At 40.5% G+C, this 21,459-nt stretch overlaps 2 protein-coding genes across 2 annotated transcripts; both read left to right on the top strand.

Moving 5' to 3' along the window:
* Window positions 1-3,442: 3,442 nt before the first annotated feature.
* LOC113477808 (lutropin-choriogonadotropic hormone receptor-like) lies at window positions 3,443-16,905 on the top strand. Its single transcript, XM_026844443.1, has 9 exons — window positions 3,443-3,582; window positions 6,463-6,537; window positions 8,437-8,511; window positions 9,050-9,124; window positions 9,218-9,295; window positions 11,929-11,997; window positions 12,667-12,741; window positions 13,947-14,132; window positions 16,639-16,905. Exons 1-9 carry the CDS (start codon window positions 3,443-3,445, stop codon window positions 16,721-16,723), a joined length of 858 nt encoding a protein of 285 aa, XP_026700244.1. The 3' UTR covers window positions 16,724-16,905.
* A 2,394-nt stretch (window positions 16,906-19,299) lies between these two features.
* LHCGR (luteinizing hormone/choriogonadotropin receptor) lies at window positions 19,300-20,841 on the top strand. The gene has a single exon (XM_026844442.1). The coding sequence runs from the start codon at window positions 19,304-19,306 to the stop codon at window positions 20,489-20,491; it is 1,188 nt and encodes a 395-aa protein (XP_026700243.1). The 5' UTR covers window positions 19,300-19,303; the 3' UTR covers window positions 20,492-20,841.
* The last annotated feature ends 618 nt before the right edge of the window (window positions 20,842-21,459 follow it).

The raw sequence follows: 21,459 nt of genomic DNA, 5'->3' as shown, positions 1-21,459 counted from the left end.
TTATCAGTTAAGCTAGTCACTTTTTGGAAAAGGCAAATTCTGTAATAGAGATATTTTCTCCAGCAGTGTGTGTGGCCTTGGGCTTTTGATTCCTCATCAACAGGGCTGAAAGTGGTCCTGAGGTCTTCAGGCATCTATGCCTCTCCAAAGCTTCTCTTGGAGCTCGATACTATGTGATAGCGCAGGAGCAAATCTTATCTTTTAGCAGATAAAAATTGTTTGAGTCAAGTTGCCTCTGCTATATCCCAGAAGCGAAAAAAGGATGATAGTGGTTTTATGTCACTGTATCCTTGGGATAGACTGCGCTGTGAACGTTTTCTGAGAAGCTCTTACTGCTTCACCTAATAAATGCACAGCAGGGGAAGCAGAAGGTGGTTTGTTCTTGTGGTCCCTACTGGCCCTGGTATTTCTAGTATGAGGAAGATAGCCATCTCTATGAAAAATGCACTCTAAAATTATTATTTCAGAACAAAAATACAGGGAACAAATGCTAGCTGAAGAGAGGAAGACAGTACTTTAGCTACTAGGGAAGGACAGGATTTGGTCAGTGTAGATGCTGTTCCCATCTCTCACGATGTTCTTGGATAGTCTTACACGTATTTAGCCTGGCCATTCCAAACCTTACTGTGTAGAATGATGTTCTTTGAAAACCAAGCTTGATTTATAGAAATGCTAAGGGCTGGAGAATGCCAAGAAGGCTGGCTGGCTCCCCACTCCTTCCTGTCCATTCTTTCTCCAAGGATGGAAATTCTCACAGTTGTCTGGAGCTGCAGTATTGTCAGCTGCTGAATGGCAGGAGTGAGTGCAAGCGTACACGTTGTGATGCATTAAATATGAAACATGGCAGTTTTTCTTGAAAGCACAAAAGCTCATCCTTTAACTAACAACACTCTTTCTAACCAGTGTTGGTAACTTGTATTAAAGATTGGTGCATCTTTTCTTTCATGAGCTATAGAAGTCCAGTTAGTAGAACAGACAACTAGATATATAAAAGCTTTTGTAAAACCTAGTTTGTTCTTTCTTTTTTTTGACAAAAGCTTCCTCAGCTCTGAGAGATGAATAACTGGTCACATCTGAGTGCTATCAGAAAGAAATCAATATTTAATTCCTGCCAGTACCTGCTTGAATTTCATTGTGTGCTATCAAAAACATCAGTCATGTTCAATAGCAGAGACTTCAGCACATGAGATAAGGCCTTGCTTTACTCGAGACTTTGGAAAGAATGAAGCCTGCTACAAGCAGTTCAAAACTCTATTAACCTGAATCCTTATACATATACACAGGCTGGATTGTGCTTAGCAAGCTAAAGGATCTTCTTCAAAGTGTTGTAAGTATAGAAAGAAACATCTAAATGATCATGTTTAACACAGGCAGGTTTTGAGATACAAACCACAAAGGTAAAGTGGACAAGAACAGGGATGTGAACATTCACATTTTTGGTGAATTTAAGATGTCTTTACCAATGTGGAAGTGTCTATGCGTGCTACACCAGTATTTTAAGGTTTAAGAGAGAAGGCTGATTATGAATTGCCTTTTTCCTTTGTTCTTGCTGTTTTGTGAGATGCTTAATGGAACGAGGTAATGTCAATGCAGATGAGTTCATAGTTCCAGCTATCAAGGTGAATTCACGAGAATTAAAAAACAAAACCCAATGAAGTTGAAACACAAGAATGGATTAAGTGCCATCATGCAGTTTAACTACAGTCCCACTTAAACCTAATCACATAGCTGAGGTGGCTAAGCTCAGAGCACTGTCGCCAAAGGCTTTCTGCAGGGAGGGGGGACAGGCAGTCTGGGGGAGCAGGTCACTCTGAGCCACGAACCGTGGGAATTTACAACCACCACGTTGCTCACTGATATGTCACAGGGAGGTAGGAGGCTTTTGGGCTGAAGATTTTGATGTAATTAAAAGCCAAGACCTGGTTTTATTTTTTGCACTTTTCAGTCACATTTCTATTCCTTTAGTAAATGATGATTTATTTTTTTTTCAGACAGTTTCACAAAAGGTATGTTTTGTTTTCCAAGCAGTCCCAGTTGATGATGCCGTTATGAGAGGTTCCTGCTGCCAGGGTTACAGAGCAAGAATTTCTCAGCTTCTACTTTTCACTTCTTCCTGAAGTTCTTTTCCTATTGGCTCAGAGTATCAAGCCCTACTGCAGGTTATATCTACCTGTCTGTTCCCTCAGAGGCAAAATACATTTTTCAAGACTCATGATTTGGCTTCATTTCTGATTTAACCAAACCCCACACACAACACAACATGCCAGCATCCTTCTAGAGACAGGTATGACCCAATCACAATCCTGACAACATCCCTATTAAGTGTGAGGCATTATTATTCCCAGTTTACTGACAGGGAGTCAAGGTGCAAGGAAACTAAATTATTTGCCCCAAATCATACAGAATATTTGAAACGTAGCTAGGAATTGATCCCCAGGCTCCTTAGTACATCTAGATTTGTAACCCCAAGACATACATACGTGTGACAGCCTGACGTTATATTGTGTAGGCATGATGTATGTATATATATATGAAATACATATATATACATATATCTAAAAGTTGATAAACATTTTTGTCTTCATATAAAGGATTATGACAATAAAGAACAAAAAGCAGGTTACATGAATAGCACTGAAACATTTCAGTCAAAATACCTTTAGAGTGGGGTTTAAGGATGAGAAAGATATTTGTAATTATAAAGCAAACTAGAGCAATTACCTGTTTGCACAGAGACATCTTGAAATACGTTAAATATTTTCCTGTGGCCATTATCAGGGAGAGTGTGGTCATGGCTAGATAAATTGACTGGTAAAAGTACTGTGATTCAGATGCGGAGTAGAATGGTAAAATACAGATCCATCTCCCACATCATTATTAAGTTGTCAGTCAGAGTAACTAAAAAATTAAAAAGGAAAATATGCCCTTGCTTTTAATTAACTAACCACACTGATGCAATTTATTAAAAAAAAAAAAAAAATTAAATCCACCATATCAGGCCCAATTTGGATTTCTTCTACACTTGCACACAGCCAGAGCATTGCCAGTGAATTCAAAGTGCCACGCTACAACGTAACAGGGATGCTGCTGGGAGGAGAACGGGGTCCAGCAAATGCATAGATACTGTTCTATAGAGAAAGCTTTACATGAAAGCCACTTTTTCTGAAGAACTAACTTTACATAGCCTTTAGCTTCCTTTGACTGTGAATGTAGCAGCCTACTTCCATCGGGCTATTAATTTTGCTTAATGATTATTAAGGTTATGATTATTATTGATTTGATGGCGATTAGTCTCAAATTTATACTATTGAGGAACTGACCCAGTATCCTTTGACTTCTGTTTAGCTGAGATCATTGGTAAGTGGATCAGGCCCCAAAGGTACAGTGAACTGCAGGCAAAATAAAGTGGCCTTATGGTTTATTGTCTTTTCTCCCTACTGTAATGGTGAAATCTGTAAACAAGAAAACCTCATGCCTGACAATCCTTTCCTCCCTCTCTTCTTTTTTCAGATCATTTACTCATCTCCCTGTAAAAGTAATCCCATCACATGCGTTTGAAGGACTTAGAGATGCCTTCATCATGTAAGTTGACAATATTTTCGATAGGCTTTCCCTTAATTTCTTGCTAGGAATTCTACCATAAACCTCTATGCCAAACATCTTTTTACAATAGTTTACAATTATTGCTAAAACATACTACTGGTGGAAAAAAAACACCGGGGAGGGATAAACAAAGCATTTCTTTGCTTATAAGCAGGATATAAAAGATTCTTTGAAAAGGTGTGATTTTTAACAGTTGTTTAACAGTTAGATCAGATAACGAAATACTAATCATGTTGGAGAGAACTGGATACAGTTTAATAGCCGATGATAGGAGCTTTTGATTGGCAGAGGAGATAGAAATCTATCATCAGACACTACCACTGCTATGATATCTATGGCATTCTGTGATTATACATTTATATAATATCCAAATAAGGCATTTCTTTGGTGTTTTGCACTGTGAGATAAGCTTGGCTGGGGATCAGTAGGACTGAACCCTTTGTTGGGTCTTTCAGTTTGCAAGCGCTGTAATTTTGCACATTGGGTCTGTGTTCCTTCCCCTCCCTTGGCTTTGTACCTTGTTTACATCAGGGGCTGAGACCATAAGGCTTGTCTGACTACTCCTGCCCTTATTTCTGCTGTTATCCACCTGAAAGATGGCAGGCTTGAGTATCCTTTGTTTATGTGTTGGGGTTTTTTTAATCTGCATTGAGTGGTCTCTAAAGGACAAAGTTGATGGCACCCCAGTGCAATGCAGAACAGGGGAATGACCTCCCCCAGAACCTAAGCAGCAGCACAAATGATGCCACTTTCTTTTCAAGGTGCACTTTTTCTACTTTTCTTCCCCTATAAAAAGCACACAGTGCATCAGATATTAAAATATATATTAGATGTTATATAATCTGTTTTCAAGGAAACAGAGAAAGCAGGAAACCCTTATGTGGTGCATTCTTGAAGGCAAAGACTTGAAGGATGAGGGTAATGCAGATGCCTGAATAGACTCAGCTGGACTAGTTTAGCTTTTAGTGCTCACTGGTTAAACAATTTTGGCCAAATTATAAATTTAGGAGTTCCTGTAGCTCTAGCAGGTGTAAAATAAACTCAACTCTGCTGCATGTATTCCACTGCAATGCAGTATTATAGTACAATCCAGTGGCACTGTATTTTTGCATTCATTTGCATCTGAATGATTAATGAGAACTTACCATTTTCATATGAGACCAACTAAAATCTACAAAGTTTCTCCTGCCTCTATGACTTGAGGCTAAACTTTCCCAAATCGTATGCATATCCTATTCTTCACAGAGAATGTTTTGTTCATTGACATTTCCCATTCCATAAAGAGAATTTAATTGATTTCTTTGTGTCCTTTTAATGTATCTCTCCAAATTAACAGTGTAGAAATCAATGCATTTGTCTCAAGTAAATCTATAGAACCCTTCATAATTTTATTGAGATTTAGTGTGACTTTGAAAAATGCATATTTTTAAATTATAAATCTCTAAATCATCTATTTGGCAATTCATCACCGTCTGTAAATCAGATGATAAATTATTCTCACTGCCATAAGTTATTCCAACATATAAGTAGCAAGCCGGTGGCAGGCAGGAGGGATCCCATGGAAGGACCATGTTTCAGGCCCCAGATTGGAAAGTCTTCAAGTTCTGCCAGCAGGCACTGATCCCTCCCAGCCTGTGAGTCTCCAAGGAACAGGCTCCTAGCAGGCCACTTGTTCTATATCCATCTTTCATTTATGAGTAACTAGTGCAATACTAAAAATAACAAATTTCACTGAATTCTGGTTATGGAAAAAATCATTAATATTTCTGTAAGAAATACCTACATGTTTAATATATGATTTCTAGTCTGCATCCCCCTTTGCCACTACAAATGAAAAAAACAATTCATTATGGTCTAAGGGTTTTTATATCAGCTCCAAAAGGAATAGTTCTCTTGTAATTACAACTGAAGCAAGATAACTGTCACAACTGTGACAATACTGACTCTGATTTTGTAGATGTATTCCAGTTGTTTAGAAGATATTTTTTCTTGACAGTGTATAATCTGAGGTTTAGTTTCTGTGCCCTTCTAGTCAATTCTGTCGAGAAAAACATTGTTTTGAAGACCTTTCCCCCTGTAATACCCATCAGTATATAATATTTGCTTTCAGGAGTCAATTTTGCGTAGCCCCATAAACCTTAATCTAGCACACATTTAACAAACATCAAATAAGTGAATTTTCGTTTTCTCTGTGTTCAGCATTGGTTATTCTTATGTACATATGTAGAATAGGAACATCTGTACATCAAAATCCAAAGTGCCTACAAAAAGTCATATAGGTCGGTGTAATGATGAAAAAGAGCCACGTTGTTTCAGTTTGCATTCGTGTAATGAAAGTGGCATTTAAATCCAAGAATTATTAATAAAGTGCACTGAATATATCTGTGGATTTCTACATCTGTGGATTAGATGACCATCATCCTGACTTAATAATAGTGTATGAAGCGCTGTGAACATTATCTACATCCTTGCCCATGGAAATAAATTCATGAAGCAGGACCAATGACAGGAGCAAAAGACTGACAGGCTTGGGTTCACTCTGTTTACATTAGTTCTGGCCCTTAGTGGCTACCTTACCCACAATTCACTGAGAAAACAGAGATTGGCTGCTACGGGGATACGTACTCCAAAGGACTGCCATTCCCTTTTGCCAAGACAGCAAAAGGCTGGTCCCTCGCAAAGCCTACTGGCACAGGCTGTCAAGATGACCGAGGTGAAGCATGGACACTGCTGCCAAACAAAAATTGGTAGGGGAGCTGAACAACTGTGCATAAAAGAAGGAAATACAGAGTGTGGAAAGCTAATTTCTGGTATCTTTTCCATTAAAGTATTGCTTTGTGTCTGCCTTTTTCATTATAGTGAAATCTCTCAGAGCGACTCCCTGGAGAGAATAGAAGCGAGTGCATTTGACAGCCTTCCCACTTTGTCTGAAATGTAAGCATCAGTTAAAAAAGGTATCCATGTCATGATTTAGAATCATCAAGGAGTAAACAGTCTGCAGAGAAGTATTCTTGGACCAAATCTTTCTGTTACTTTGGCTGGCTTTGGATTAGATCTTTGATGAGAAACATTCCTTTCCAAAGTTTCATAAAAAATAGTGAGCGTTCTGTAAGGTCTAGCCTTGGAGATCTAAATCATTTAAAGACATCCATGCATAGAAAGTCCCACTGCTTTCAGTGAGCTCAATGGCAGGAGCAGAGCTCTGTGAATACTACTGCCGGCACTGTCAAGCTTTCTGATCAGGGAAATAATTCGAGATGACAACAGATGAGAAAAACCTTCCTTTTTGAAGATGTGGTTTTCAAAGCCCTACAGTGTTTAAATACAACTGCTTAGTATGCATAGCTTCTTATGAACACTAACATATTGCTCAAACAGAACATGTACTGATTTTAAACTTGACCTGCATAACACAGGCATCTGAGAGAGAGAGCGAGTTAAAAGCAACGACTAGGAGAACACGCTGAAATATTTAGTGATATTTGAAACTATAAATCTGATTCAATATCTCATTACTGCCTTTTTCACATAGCATGATCAGCGAGGGGCTTAAAAACGGTGCAACTAAGTGAGGATTTTTTTTTTTTTTTTTTTTTTTTAATATGTGAACTCCATTGAGGCCTGATACTCACATGAGCAAGAGATACAGATTTGTGCACCTGTGATTGGGTCCAACTTCCACTAGAATCAATGGTGGGTTTAGGGAAGAAATAAAAGATTTTGACCCCATGCATTCACCTAGAGTTTATGAATAGCTTGTCATTTGCCTGTCTTCTAAAACAAAAAGCTAAGCAAGACCATCAAAGTGCCAAAGCAGACTAGCAAGAAAACCTGTTTGAATCTTGAATGCTCTACATGCTTCACATTGCAAGGGCTTGATGTCCCAGGCTGCACTTAAGGTCACTTTTAATGGATGATCAGGATAGGTGGGTTCAATGGCATTCTTGAATTTGAACTCTTGTTGCAATTTCATATGTGAATATCTTTAAATTTTGTAAATCATGCATAGGGAAGGAGCTGGGATATGGCTATTGGGCTTTTATGCAAACATACAGATTTACCAGACAGCATAGCTGTAGAAAGTGCTCTGCATGGGTCTGCCCATTTTTTGAGCAACCACTAGCAAACTGTATTTTTCACACACATCTCCAACCCCCAGTTTCTGCAGATGTAAGCAGGCATCTGGTGCTACTAGCCACTGCTCTAAGGAAGTCTGTGGTGCTCTTAAGAGGTCAAACCGTCTGAGGAGCTGCCTTTCCCCTGGCTAGGCAGAGCATCCATAATGTACTGGAAACAAGGGATGATGCAAAGGAATCTGATTGCAGAGTGAGGACCAGGCACACACACACATGCATGGAGCTCAGGCTCCGTGCTCAGCCCCACTGTCGAGCTCATCTGTTGGGAGGCACAGTCATCGGGATGGTAGCAGCTCCTGACTCCAAGCCTCTGATGTAAAGCAGTAGCTCACTGCATTAGGCAGGCCATGAGCCCAGAACACATATCCCAAAAAAACTGGCAGACAACGGCAAAATGCTGACTCCCACCAGTGACCAGGATATCCAGATGAGATCATCTCAGCTCAGTGAACCATGACAATTCAGGAGCTGTTAAATATTTTTGTCATCGTCCTAACAATTACATGCCATTTTTATTACCAATAGTGCTTTGAAAGGCAATCGCGGTATAGTTGTATAACATTTGTTCACAGCAGGAGACCATTCTGCCATATTCTGCACTTGACTGTTTTCTGGCAAAGCCCATCATGAGCAAAATTCAGGACCTTCCCAAATGTATTACAATTACAATGCTGAAGTATTTTTTCCCTCATTACAGATTAATCCTGAACACAAAAAATCTGTTGCACATTGAGGATGGAGCATTCAGAAACCTTCCAAGGCTAAAATACTTGTAAGAAAGAGTTCTCTTTCTTTTCTGTTTGCTTTATTTTCCCTCTAAAGGAGTAGACAAATTACAGCTAGGCATATAAAGAAAAAAGTTTTTCATGCATTACCATACACTAGAAGTACATACATCATTTACAATAGATGTAATGTGCAGTTAACCAATAGTGAGGTCTTTCAGTAGGCAAGAAGATAAAGTAATCCAGGGCAGAGCAGTAATGGACAAAACAGTAGTAAAGTCTGTAAATTAGTTCTGCTAAGTGCTTATTTGTAGAATAAAGCTTTCAGATTGACAAGGTACTATGCAAAAGGGGTAACTAAAATCTCTTCCTTGTGCTTAATGCAGAGAGAACATATGCTGCTTCTCTAGGACACTGCTTGAGGATGCTACAAAACTTAATTTTTACAGGCCTTACAAACACAGTTACTGTATTTGTCATTCACCTTTTAATGCATTGTTAAACTCGTATCTACCAAGTTGGGTTCTTGTTGCATCCACTCTGGTAATCTTTTCTCCCGTAAATAGGAATTATGCTTTTCTCTAGGAGCATTTGTAACACTGGAATAAGACAGTTTCCAGACCTGACACAGATCTTCTCATTAGAAGCTCATTTTATTTTGTAAGTAGAGACCCAACCTAACCCAGATGTGAGTCTTTTCCATCTTGTTCGTGGATTACTGACAAAAATACCTTCTTTTTTTACCTCCCAAAGGGAGCTCTGTGATAACCTGCATATGACAACTATACCACAAAATGCTTTCCAGGGGATGAACAATGAATCACTGACACTGTGAGTAAAATAATCCTAGCTCCAGTTGCTTCTGTGAGGATAACACTTTGCTTGAGGAAAGCAGGTTGACTTTATAAAAATCTTGAAATTAAGCCCCATACAATACATGTCGGTATTGTGAGTTAAATTTGAACTGCTTAGGAAACAGAGGGGTGTTCTTCAAGCTAAAAAACAGGTTTTTATCCAAAAGCTAACTTCACTTAGTAAAGAAAATAGGAGAAATCCAAATCCTTATCTTCCATGCAGTGTTGTTTTTAAAAATACCATCAACAGGACATAAATTCCAAAAGCTGTGCTGAAAGCCAAAGTCTCTTTTCTTTGCTCAGGGATGTGGTTTCTTAAAATAGTGCTTTCAGGGACTGATCAGGCTGATACTACTGATCTAACACTGCTGAGCTTCAGCTGCACAGGGTCCCTCTGCAGAGGACAAAGGGAGAGAAGAAACTGGTACAAAGTACTAATGCTTGTTCTTACCCTGATTGCTTTTGTCTCAGCTTACACTGATTCCCATTAAGTCCCCACACCCGACACTTTCCTTTTAGCAAGTTGTATTCATTGCTGCAGCCACCTGTGAGATGGGTGGGTCTGATGCTAACCGAGATGCCCCACCTGAGGAATGCAAAAAGCAGCAGAAAGCCAAGGTGAGGTGTCATCTGCCAGCACAGCAAGAACTACATATGGATTTCACAGCATATTTGTCCTCACAAACACATCACAGACTGAGTCTTTCTGCAGAATGTGGCCAACGTTCAGGTCTCCAGAGGGAGGCCCAGCTGAGCAACAGAGGGCAGCAACAGGCCACCTACTTTTGTGTTGTAGCCACAGACTGGAGGCCAGTAAAGCCAAACTTTACAGACCAGACTGATTTCTGAAAGGCAGTACACATCCAAATGGGGAGCCTTGCCTTGAGACAAGCATGTACCAAAACCCCCGCACAAAACTGCATGAATATTTGCACCCGCAAATGGGCTGTGCACATGAACAAGAACTGCAGTTGACTGGATTGGGCCCTTCATCAGGCCGATGTGCTGGCATGACAGTAATTTCAACACAGATTTTATGTATTGACCAATACCTTCTGAAACGGTTAGAGGAACTGAGAATAAATGTGACTGAAGACTACTCCTACACAATGTTAAAGAGGAGCAATTGCTTAGATTAGGGCATCATTTTATCTTATGAGCCTCTTTCCTACCAACAAGTTCTCAAAATAACTTCAGCAAAATTATGATTCTGTTAATGGTGCAAGAAAATGAACGTACAAGAGATGGAGAAAGGTACTTAAAATTTTTACGGTAACTCTAAAATGTATTAAATGGGAGGGAGTCTAACTCAGTCAGGAAACAGCCAATGATCATTTTTCTCCCATCCTGTTGTGATAGGGAGCTCACCACAAGAAGAAACGAATTATCTTATCGGCAGCTTCCTAATTATAGAGCTACGCGTTAACTCCACCCCATGCAGTTAACTGTAATTAGCTGAAGTAATTCCTGTTGTTACAGCATGGTCTGGTGAAACAGAAGTAATCCATGAAGGTGTAAAGTCAGCCTGCAGTAATACTTTACACTACAAATAGCTAATTTAGTCTTTCTAACAGTCTTTCATAGGGATGGGGAGATCGATCCTACATATTGTGTTTTATAAGAAAATTACTAATTTCAGCATTGTGCTGAGATAGACCCCTTCTCTTATCAAAGGTAGCCACGTGCTCCCCACACTTCAGCTTTTCTTAGGAGCAGGGTCTATAGCCCCAGTTTCTACTCTTCTAAAAACAAGTGAAAAAGCAACAACAGAAATTCTGTTTAATTTATAAACTGAGCCAAATTTTATATTGGGGGTTAATATTAAAGAAAAAAATACTGTATACAAATTATTATATTGGAAATGTGAACTTGATATCACAAATATTTTTGTCTCAGTGAAATCAGACCCATAGGTTAGATGTCCTAATGAAAGAAAAGAGCTGGACTTCAGATGCAGCAGAGCCCAGTGTTTAGGTATCTGGCCCCAGGATGGTGTTAAATGTCCCTGTGCAGCGCAGGGGACAGCAAGGTTTCCACAGCACAAATCAAGCCTGGCAGCAGTACTCTGGAGGAGCTGATAGCTCACTGATCACTGGATGCTGCATGACTCACCCCTGCCTCTCTGCGAAGCTGTCTCTTGGGCTGCTGGAAGGTTTCTCTGTCCACAAAGGATCTGCAATCCAGCAGCACTCTCCAGGCTTTAGAGCTGCTTTCCATCTGACACTTCTCTAGCCTTTGCAGTCTTCCATTTTCACATGCCGACACCACAGAATCCAGGTCTTCTGCCTCCAGGTTGCTGTCTGTGTGCCAGGAGCTTACCTGGACTAATGTCTTGTTTCTGGATCTCAGCCCAAGGTGGGCACAGGTGAGCTCCTTGGAGAGGGTGGAGGATCTATACATAAGCAGAAGCTCTCTTCAACAGCAAAACAGGAAGGTTCTTAGGGAATTTAAGCTGCAATTTTATCTTTAGAGTTAACATAAATCATGCAGTAGTTACCCTTGTTCTTTATAAGCAGACCTTCTAATCATTGAGATTTGAAACCTGTAGTACATAGCATAATCTCATCTTCTCAAAATCTTTTTCCCTTACATGTTTTTTTTAATCCCCAGTAAATTGTACAAAAATGGATTTGAAGATATCCATAGCCATGCCTTCAATGGGACAAAGCTGAATCAATTGTGAGTATGTTTTACCTCCTCAGTTTGTTTTTTTAAACAGTAAGCAGTAGTTTGAATACAGTCAAAGGCTCTTCCTTCAACTTAACCAGCTGCATCTTGAATTTCCTGTTACCCATTAGAAAACCACATTTCAGTGTCATTGTGACTCAGTTGATAATCCTGCAGCAATTACGGCTTTTCCTGAAACACCATCCCTTAGCACGCTGCAGTTTTTATGAGTAAAGCTCATAATTTTTAATAAAATTCAATAAAATCTTAAACTTACCAGCAATAGTCGAAAGCTTGAAACTGTACCCCAAAATGAGGAACTTACATACTATGTCTGGCAACATCAATAGTTTTTAAATCACGCTCTGGGATCTGTCTCTTGGTTTGGGCAAAACTTTTGCATCTTTGTACGCTGCTACTGCAGCAAAGGAATCAGACTGGTTGTACCTGGTTTAAGTCAAATGAAACTGGAAATGATCAGAATTAAGTGTAGATGATAGTGGTGTGATGGCATCAGCAGAGAGAAAGGTCATATGAGAAATACAAACACTCCCCAGGCCAGATATTGCAAGGACAACCACTGTGGCAGGAGTAGGGATTGAAATAGACAGGAAAAAGCTGCCAAAAAAAGGGGTTATTTTAAAATACAGATCTAAAGAGAATTAATGTTTGATTCCACAGAATCCTGAAGGACAATAAGAAGCTCAGGTGGATACACAACGATGCCCTGAGAGGGGCCACAGGGCCAGATGTCCTGTAAGTATCCACTGCTCCATTAACTGGGTTTATAGGTGTTCCATGGGACCTGTGTTGTGCTCTGTGGGCTGCATCATCTCAGCAGACAGGCTCTGAGCCTGACAGGGGACTTGATCTCTCACCCTCTGCTTGTAAAATGGAAACATGTCAATGAGATGCCATGAAGTTACAAGGTGGAAAGCTGAGTTTGCATCGTGACAAATGCGTATCAGCCAGTTCTAACATTGGCATTGACCTCAGCTTCTTAGATATTTCAGCCCTTGCTTTATTTGTGTCAGATCCTCCTGATCCTATTCCTGTGCCTTATATTCTGGTATTGCAAACTAACTTGTCTTTTGGTAGGATGACTATGTTTTTACAATATATTATTTTAGAATTTGATTATAAAAGTGAACTATTTGATCACATGCTATAAGCCTGTGCTAAATAAAACACATTATTATCCTCATGCTTTATTAATCAAGTACTTACTGGAGGGCTGCGCTGCCTGTAACTCCATGCAATAAAGCACAATGGATGGTTCTGTAAATAGCACTCTGTGCCACATGTGCCATTTTGTTCCTTTTATTGGTGCTTTACAGTACATGGCATTACTAACATCACTTTCACAATTGCAGCCTTTTTTCCCCTGTTTAATGGACTGACTCTGAAAATACTTAGTCATGTCAATCACTTTTCCTCACACAAACAGCCCCTCTGAAGTTACTCTTAAGCCAGATTGCTTAAGTTTGTCTTGGCAAGATTGAAGGATTCTTTTATGTATTTTAATTAATGGCCATTTAATCAAAACACCTAGAACAGCCCTTCAGAGCCAAGCAGAGAACCAGGAGGGTGTCCTACCTGTTGGCTGGCTGGAGAGTCACATTCACTCACTTTCTCTCCTTTTCTCTGGCCTAAAGAGCCATTCCTCAGTTGGTGCACAGTGGCTTTCAAACAGAGAGCTCAGGACACAGCCCCTGATGTGGTGGGTTTCAGTTTCCCCAGGACAGAGTGATCTCCTTGCCTCACTGAGGCTCCTGAGCCATGGGGATGCTCTTACCCTGCTGCTCTGTAGTTTCACAGACTGTTTTTGTGAGCTGGGCATCAGGTGCTGAAGCAGATTTAGACTTTCATGAAAAAAATGAGTCACTGTTACCTATCATCATGCTTTGGTGGTATTTTTATACGTATGAAAAGAAAAAAAGAATGCTCTCTTTATTTCACAGGGACGTTTCTTCAACAGCACTGGAGTCCCTGCCTAGTTACGGACTCGAGGCCATTCAAGTCTTAAATGCAACGTCATCTTACTCGTTAAAGAGACTGCCACCACTGGATAAATTCAGCAGTCTTCTAGAAGCTGTTCTAACGTATCCCAGCCACTGCTGTGCTTTTCGAAATCTAAGGACAGAAAAGTAAGTCCGAATAGCACATTATTGTATTGTAGCACTTCAGAAGCTCCAAAATGGCAATTCTGCTTTATTCAGCTCCAGTTGGAAGGAAGCTGTGGTACATAGCAAGGCCTCACACAAAACAACAGATCTCTGCTAAAGCCAGGAAAATTATCTTCACTTATTCTAGCACAGAAATGGATCCCATTCTGTGCCAAGGATCTGCCAGCAGGAACATTATTTTATGTTTGCTTAAAGCTTATATTTTTGTTGGTATTAAAAAGCCTACTGGCACATGGAAGATAGATCTCCATCAATAGCATGATCAAAAAAAAAAAGAACCCCTGTAGCCTTTAGCTATGTAGCCTATTTAATGCAAGTGATATGATGACCTAGTAGAAAAGGCAGGCTTTCAATTACTCACCAAAATTAGGACCTGACACAAACCTACAGAAAGAGGTTAGTCAGTTTAGTTCCAGTCATTTCAGATAACAATAGACAGTATTGTCTCCCCACAATTGGAAACCGTGGCATAGAGACCGCTTTGCATCTGCTAATTTGGGGCAGTCGATGTGAGACAACTGAAGCTAATTTTTCAGCATTTTGTTTCAAAGAAATCAACCCTCGGTTGGCATTAGGCAGCCAACGCAACTCTAAATGAGTTTAGCTGAAGCTATGAGGATGCCTCACTTCTCATCTGTCTCAAGTGAAGGTTACAGAAAAGACATACTTGAGCAGTCATTTGTGAGAAGCCTGATGTGTGACTTGCATGCCATCACATCAGAACTGCGTTGCAAAGGCAGGAGTAGAGTCCAATTCTTTAGGGTAAAATTAGGGGTGATGCTATGCTTTCTCTGCCTACCTTATTTTACTAACTGGTTCCTGCTTCTGCAGAAATAGAGCAGAGATTCTACAGTCAAGGGTTTCCATTGCTACTGAACTCTGATACAGTCCCAGATCAAGTCTCTGAGTGTATTAAATGCAGAAGCAACTCTGGGACAGAAAAAAAATTTTATTCATTTTCAGGTGCTTGACTTTGCAACATGATCATACTCTATAAAAAAAGTGGTTCTTTAGTAAGTCACTTTCTTGTATTTAGTAACTGTTTCTTAGAAAACTGGAAAAAAAAACCCCAAACCTGCAAATGAGGAAACTAGACTGCCCTCCTAACTGGGGCATCAGCAGGGTTCAAAGCAGTGCTGATGACCTATCTGCACAGCCCCAGCTGCTGCAAAAACCTTACGAGCAACCGGCTGTTATCTTCTGTATGGCCAGCTACTACAAAGGAATGAGAGACAGATCTCTGGCTGTTTTCCTCATCATCTACTGATGACAGTGAAGACCACAGAGACTGAGATCTCCCAAGACCTTCCCAGGTTACACAGGGAAGAGTCTTTGTGTTTGTATGTATTCTCATGGTCACACAGCTGTAGCCTCTTTCTCTCTTTCTACCCCCTTCTGTTGCTCTGTACTCTACATACAGTCATCTCACCCATTTTTTACTATCCCTGTCCCATATCCCATTCCTAAGCACCTACAGACCACACTCTAATCAGTGAGATATGGTGACAAGGTCTTACATACATCTGACCAGGCAAGCAGGTTCACTTCAGTCATCACCACAGACATTACGGAAATAAAGTCCTCAGACCAAATATTCTTGAGATTTCTGGGGTACAACTGAGCTGTGTAAGAAAGGTGGAAGGTAGCATTCAGTTCCCTAGACTTTCTTTCACTGCCCTGAATGGGGGTGGGAGAAGCAGTTTATACCACATCTTCAAAAATTTACAAGAAAAAACAACAACAGTTGCCATCCTGTTATTTACAAGCATCACATAGGGGCTTAGATTGGTATCTTATTTCTCTCATTATACATAAAACTTCCTATAAGCTTCCAGGTGTCCAGTTCTCTTAAAAGTACACAGAAGAGCTTAGTATTTTTGCTGTCTCTTTCTACTGTTGCAGACAGATCCATTTCCATTCACACTGGTAGAGTACCTGGCCCATAGTTTCAAAGCCTCAAAACCAGAGATTTTGCCAAATACGTCACCTTTCAAGTTGTACTTTTCAAATTGCTTTACTTCCAGCATGTAAAGTCCACCTCCAGATCCCAAACAGTTTTTAAAAGAGACTATTGGGCCAGCTTCCAAGCATTTGTTAACAAGCACTTCTCTAAAAGCCAGTGTAACTGCTACCACTCAACACTGGTGGAGAATCTGGGCCACTTCAATACAATATTGCATAAGGCAAAAGATACATTTTAATTCCAGCTCAAGTTATTTCACTATAAAAAAATACATCGTAAACTATAACCAAGCCAAAAGACCATTCTTGTAGCCCCCATGAGGTATTGCCTACGGTCACAGTATTTTCAGCCTTCCCCTCCCCACTTGGAGGTCTGCATGACCGTTCACACTGCCATGAGGCCATCTCTGACTTACCTTACATGTCTGTGAAGACCACTTGGAGAGAGATGAGAATTTCGCTGAAATCCAGACTGAAACTAACTTTCTTTTCATCCTTCTTTCAGACAAAATTCCTTGCTTTCCATTTTTAACAACTTCTCCAAAGAGTGTGAAAGCACCATGAGGAAACCAACTAATGAAATACTGTAAGTACCACTCTGCATACAGATAGTGGAAGTAGCAAATACGAACCTCCCCCTCCTGCTGTTCATGTGCTTTTTCTAGAACAGCACGTCTTTTGCTGCCAATTTAGTCACCCTTACAAGTTGCACAGTGGTAATTTTACTATCATTAAACCACGATTTGTAATTTTTATGTTCAAAAGGAAAGGGGAAAAACCCATAATTTCATGAGCTTTACTGACTCCAGCTTCTCTTCTGAATTCTTGAAAGACTTTCAAAACACTGAATATATATTTAAGAAAGTTAATGGCCTACATGGAGACTCTTCATGCCCTGAGATAACTGCAGTTGTTTGTCTGATTCATAGAAGAGCTGCTACTGTTTGGGGGTTTTTTGCCTAAAGAAAGGATAAGTAGAAGTCTGTATTATTAGTAGTCTTCCATGGTAGAAAGAGCCCCTGAGTTAGAAGTGTGATGATCCCATGCAATTGGTTTACCCCTTTTAAGTGTGTCTTTCCATATCATCACAGTTCTGCTTGACAGAGTTCAGTGGGACAGTGAAAAAGGCTAACATCAAAACTGTTGCACTGGCCATGCTAGATGACACAGGCTCTAAACCAGTATTTAATGGAGAAATTAAAGGATTTGCTACTATTTATCCCTCTACAGCTAAATGGAAGACCTTGGGACTTCTTATCAGCCCTGACCTGGGGTCAGAGCATTGTAAAGTCTGGAAAAAAACAAGGTTATGGTCACAAAATTCTAACAGCTAAATACAGCTGAAATGTGATTGATTCACTGGGATACTGACTTCCTTGGGCATTATCTTGTTTGCTGGTTGGTCAGGCCTCCTACACTTGCCATTTTATTTTATTTGGCCTTTTGTAAAGCAGCAGCTGCCTTTATTCTCTTGTGACCACTTCTCATTTGCTGCCTGTCTGAAGCTCCTCTGAGTGCCTCACTTAGTCCTGTCCACTCCACTCCCAACTACAAAACTGAAGCACTTCAGGACTACAAAATGGCAAAGTCCAAACAGTCAACAAGACCAAGAATATATTTCCTCTATCAAGGGTGGCTTTGTGGAGAAGCAAGGTGAGGCAAGGAGGTAAACCCAGAACATTAGATCACATTATAAAGGCAAGTGAAGTAACACCCCAGTGAGGAATATGATCACACAAATCAACCAGTGCCTGCTCCAGTTATCCCCCTGCTTCATGTGAGCATCTGTTGCACTCCTGCTGCATTAAATGGGCTGTCCAGTCTGTTGGCTCCTGAAGCTTTTTTCTTTGGTAAATCCCAATCCCAGCAATTCTCTGGGCAGACATTATATTGAACAAATGGAAGTAAGATCATGATTCATGAGCTGAACGGCTGCAAAGTTTGGGAACCACAGCAGAAATCAGCTGAAAGTCCCAAGCTCTTAGAAAAAAACAAAAAATGCAGCTTGCACACAGCAGCATGTTTACATGGCCTCTCAGAAAATCACAATCATTCTTTATTAATAAATAGTCAAACATATTCCCTGCTCTTCCAGTTTAAGCCAGGCAAGTAAAAGCAAGACATTGGGCAGTTTTTAATGTAAGGAGAGAAGAGTTAGGATAACAAGATTAGGAATTTATTTGCCCAACGGGAATAGCTGAATAGCATCTCAGCTTCATTCAGTTAAGAGCCTGCTCCAGAAAAACAGTTTAATGCTTCAGTAGATGTGGAAGTTTAAGCGTGTATTTAAGTTATCCCAAAGCTACCAGTTTTCTGAAGAGTTGTCCTCAATAGAGATGCTTTCCAGGTCTTACACTGAGGATTGAGTGTTTGCCCAGCAAACTCTCGGCCAGGACAACTGGGTGGTTGTGAAATAGGCACCTGTTCTGGCAGGGAATCAGAAAGAGAAAGAGTTTGCTTTTGAAACGTTTCTTCTTTTTTAGGCTTATCCCCACACTACTGATGACCTAGAGATGAGAAAGGTGTATTTTAAACACATAAAACATTTATAATTAGGCATTGGATCCAGTCTAAACTTAATATATTCCTAGCCATCAGCATTATCTAGTTAACCATGCACCACTTCGCTTTATAATCAGATTCCTCAGCACTTCAAGTCATATGTAGTCTCAGGACTTTGGTGAGTGTGTTTCCTAGGGAAGGTGAGGGTGCACACTCAAAGTCCTTAGGTTATTTTATTTTGGCTTCTGTAACTGATAAACCTACATGCATCAAACCTATAAACCATCAATCAGAGTGTTACTGTAATTTGAACTGCAGTTTACTGGCAGCACGAGAACCATGGCTCACTTACAAAGCAATGATGATAAAGTGCTTACAAATAAGTTGTTTAAGAAAGCATTCCTGTGGATGTGACTATGAGCCCTGCTGCTCTCCAAGGCTGCTACCCAAACAAAAAAGTCATCCTTGCAAGGCTTTATTATATGTAAACACCCTGTAGAAACACATGGAGGCAGTAACTGTTTTAAAAACAACGGTTATCTATTGTATTTTACAGAAGAGTGTGAGCAGCATGTAACAAATAGTTCACTTCTATTGTGGGGGGTTGTTTCTTTAATAGTTACAGAGATGACTCTTACAAGACATCACCATGGTCAGCAGAAAAGAACATGTACCCATTCGCTACAGATGAAGAAGCCTCTCCTTACAGCTACTCAGCCATTTTTGATTACAGCGCAATGACCGGCTTCGACTTTGAGTATGACTTTTGTCAGCCTAAAATACTCACGTGCACTCCAGAACCAGATGCATTTAATCCCTGTGAAGACATCCTGGGATACAGCTTTCTCAGAGTCCTCATCTGGTTTATAAATATCCTTGCCATTGCTGGCAATTTCACTGTACTCCTTGTTCTCATAACTAGCCATTACAAGCTCACCGTTCCTCGCTTCCTCATGTGCAATCTCTCCTTTGCTGACTTTTGCATGGGACTTTATCTGCTGCTCATTGCTTCTGTCGATGCCCAGACAAGTGGTCAGTACTACAACCATGCAATAGACTGGCAGACAGGCGGTGGCTGCAGCACTGCCGGCTTTTTCACCGTGTTTGCAAGCGAGCTCTCGGTGTACACACTAACGGTGATCACTATAGAAAGGTGGCATACAATCACCTACGCCATGCAGCTGGATCGAAAGCTACGACTGAGGCACGCCGTGCCGATCATGCTCAGTGGCTGGATATTCTCCATTTTAATAGCAGTGCTGCCTCTCTTAGGGGTCAGCAGTTACATGAAGGTCAGCATTTGTTTGCCCATGGATATTGAAACAGGTCTTTCCCAAGCCTACATACTGCTGATCTTAGTGCTAAATGTTGTCGCCTTCATTGTCATTTGTGTTTGCTACATTAAGATTTACATAGCTGTTCAGAATCCAGAGCTGATAGCTGCCAATAAAGATACCAAGGTCGCCAAGAGAATGGCAATACTGATCTTCACGGATTTTACCTGCATGGCCCCCATCTCCTTTTTTGCCATATCTGCTGCCTTTAAAGTACCTCTCATCACTGTGACAAACTCCAAGATCTTGCTGGTTTTATTTTACCCTGTCAACTCCTGTGCAAACCCATTTCTCTATGCAATTTTCACCAAAGCATTTCGAAGGGATTTCTTTCTGCTGATGAGCAAGCTTGGTTGCTGTAAGACCCGAGCAGAGCTTTACAGGATGAACTATTTCTCTGCTTATACCTCCAACTACAAGAATGGCAGCTCAGCCACAGGCCCCAGCAAAACCTCACAAGCACTGCTGTTCTTGTCAGCATTAGAGAAGCCGTATCCTGCAGTACAAGACAAGACATCTTAAAATGAAAATTAAACCAGAGCGCCAATAGATGCAGCACTTTACAAGGCCAGCTGTAATGACTCTAGTGACTAGGGATGCTTTTATAGTATCTTGCAGATTTCATAATAAAAATGCCAATCAATAATTCTCGTGCAATGTAACTGTTCTGACATTCAAAGTGGTATTTTCCCTTTTCTTCTTTTGCAATCATAGGCGTGGAAGGTGACTGTTAGGCAAAACCCTTTTTTTGGGGAGCAACCAGAGGAGCCCAGAAGTAGTCAAGTTGCTCTTGAAGTTAACAGGTACTGTAGTGATTGCAGTCTGGCTCCTTTCCCACCAGATCTGCTTCTCTGGGGTATTTAAAGCCTGTCTGCTACTTTTCATGCCTTTTTTTTCAATTCCTATCAGCTGCACTGGCATTGTTGGGTTAAAGAAAGGGGCACTAAATTAGATGTCTCCCTTTCATCAACAGAAACTTCCAATTACACAGCCACCTACACACAGTTAAAGAACAGCGTTCAAGCAGTAGTTTGTAAATATGTCACCAAGGAAAAAAGTTGACCTGCTGAACTTTTGTTAGTAGCAATTTTGCAGTTTGCATTACATCTCAATCTGAGCTGGTACATAACTTGAAATTAAGAATTATCACATACACAGCCATGTATGATCTGGAAATCACAAGAGATGCAACAGTTGTAAAACCCCACTTGCTGCACACAGGACTGTATTTTGTGTATCATACATGCACATACACAAATCACGTAAGATGCAAAGGCTCCCTCTCAGCAGCAGCATAGCTGCTTCCTGCACAGGCAAGTAAGTGCTGCCTTGTTTTCTCTCCTGGGGCAGTCTCATGAATTGTTTTTATCTGCCCACTCTCCAGTATCACCAGTGCCAGTGGCATCCAGGAGGCACTGGGGCCTCCTCAGCACTCATAGTCCAGCTCCATTCCCAGCTGATGAAGCAGAGTAGTTACTTTTTAGTGACTG

Source organism: Athene cunicularia (genome assembly GCF_003259725.1).
Source record: "Athene cunicularia isolate RWA chromosome 3 unlocalized genomic scaffold, athCun1 chr3_part1, whole genome shotgun sequence".
Classification (NCBI taxonomy): domain Eukaryota; kingdom Metazoa; phylum Chordata; class Aves; order Strigiformes; family Strigidae; genus Athene; species Athene cunicularia.
This window is presented reverse-complemented; position numbering and strand designations above follow the sequence as displayed.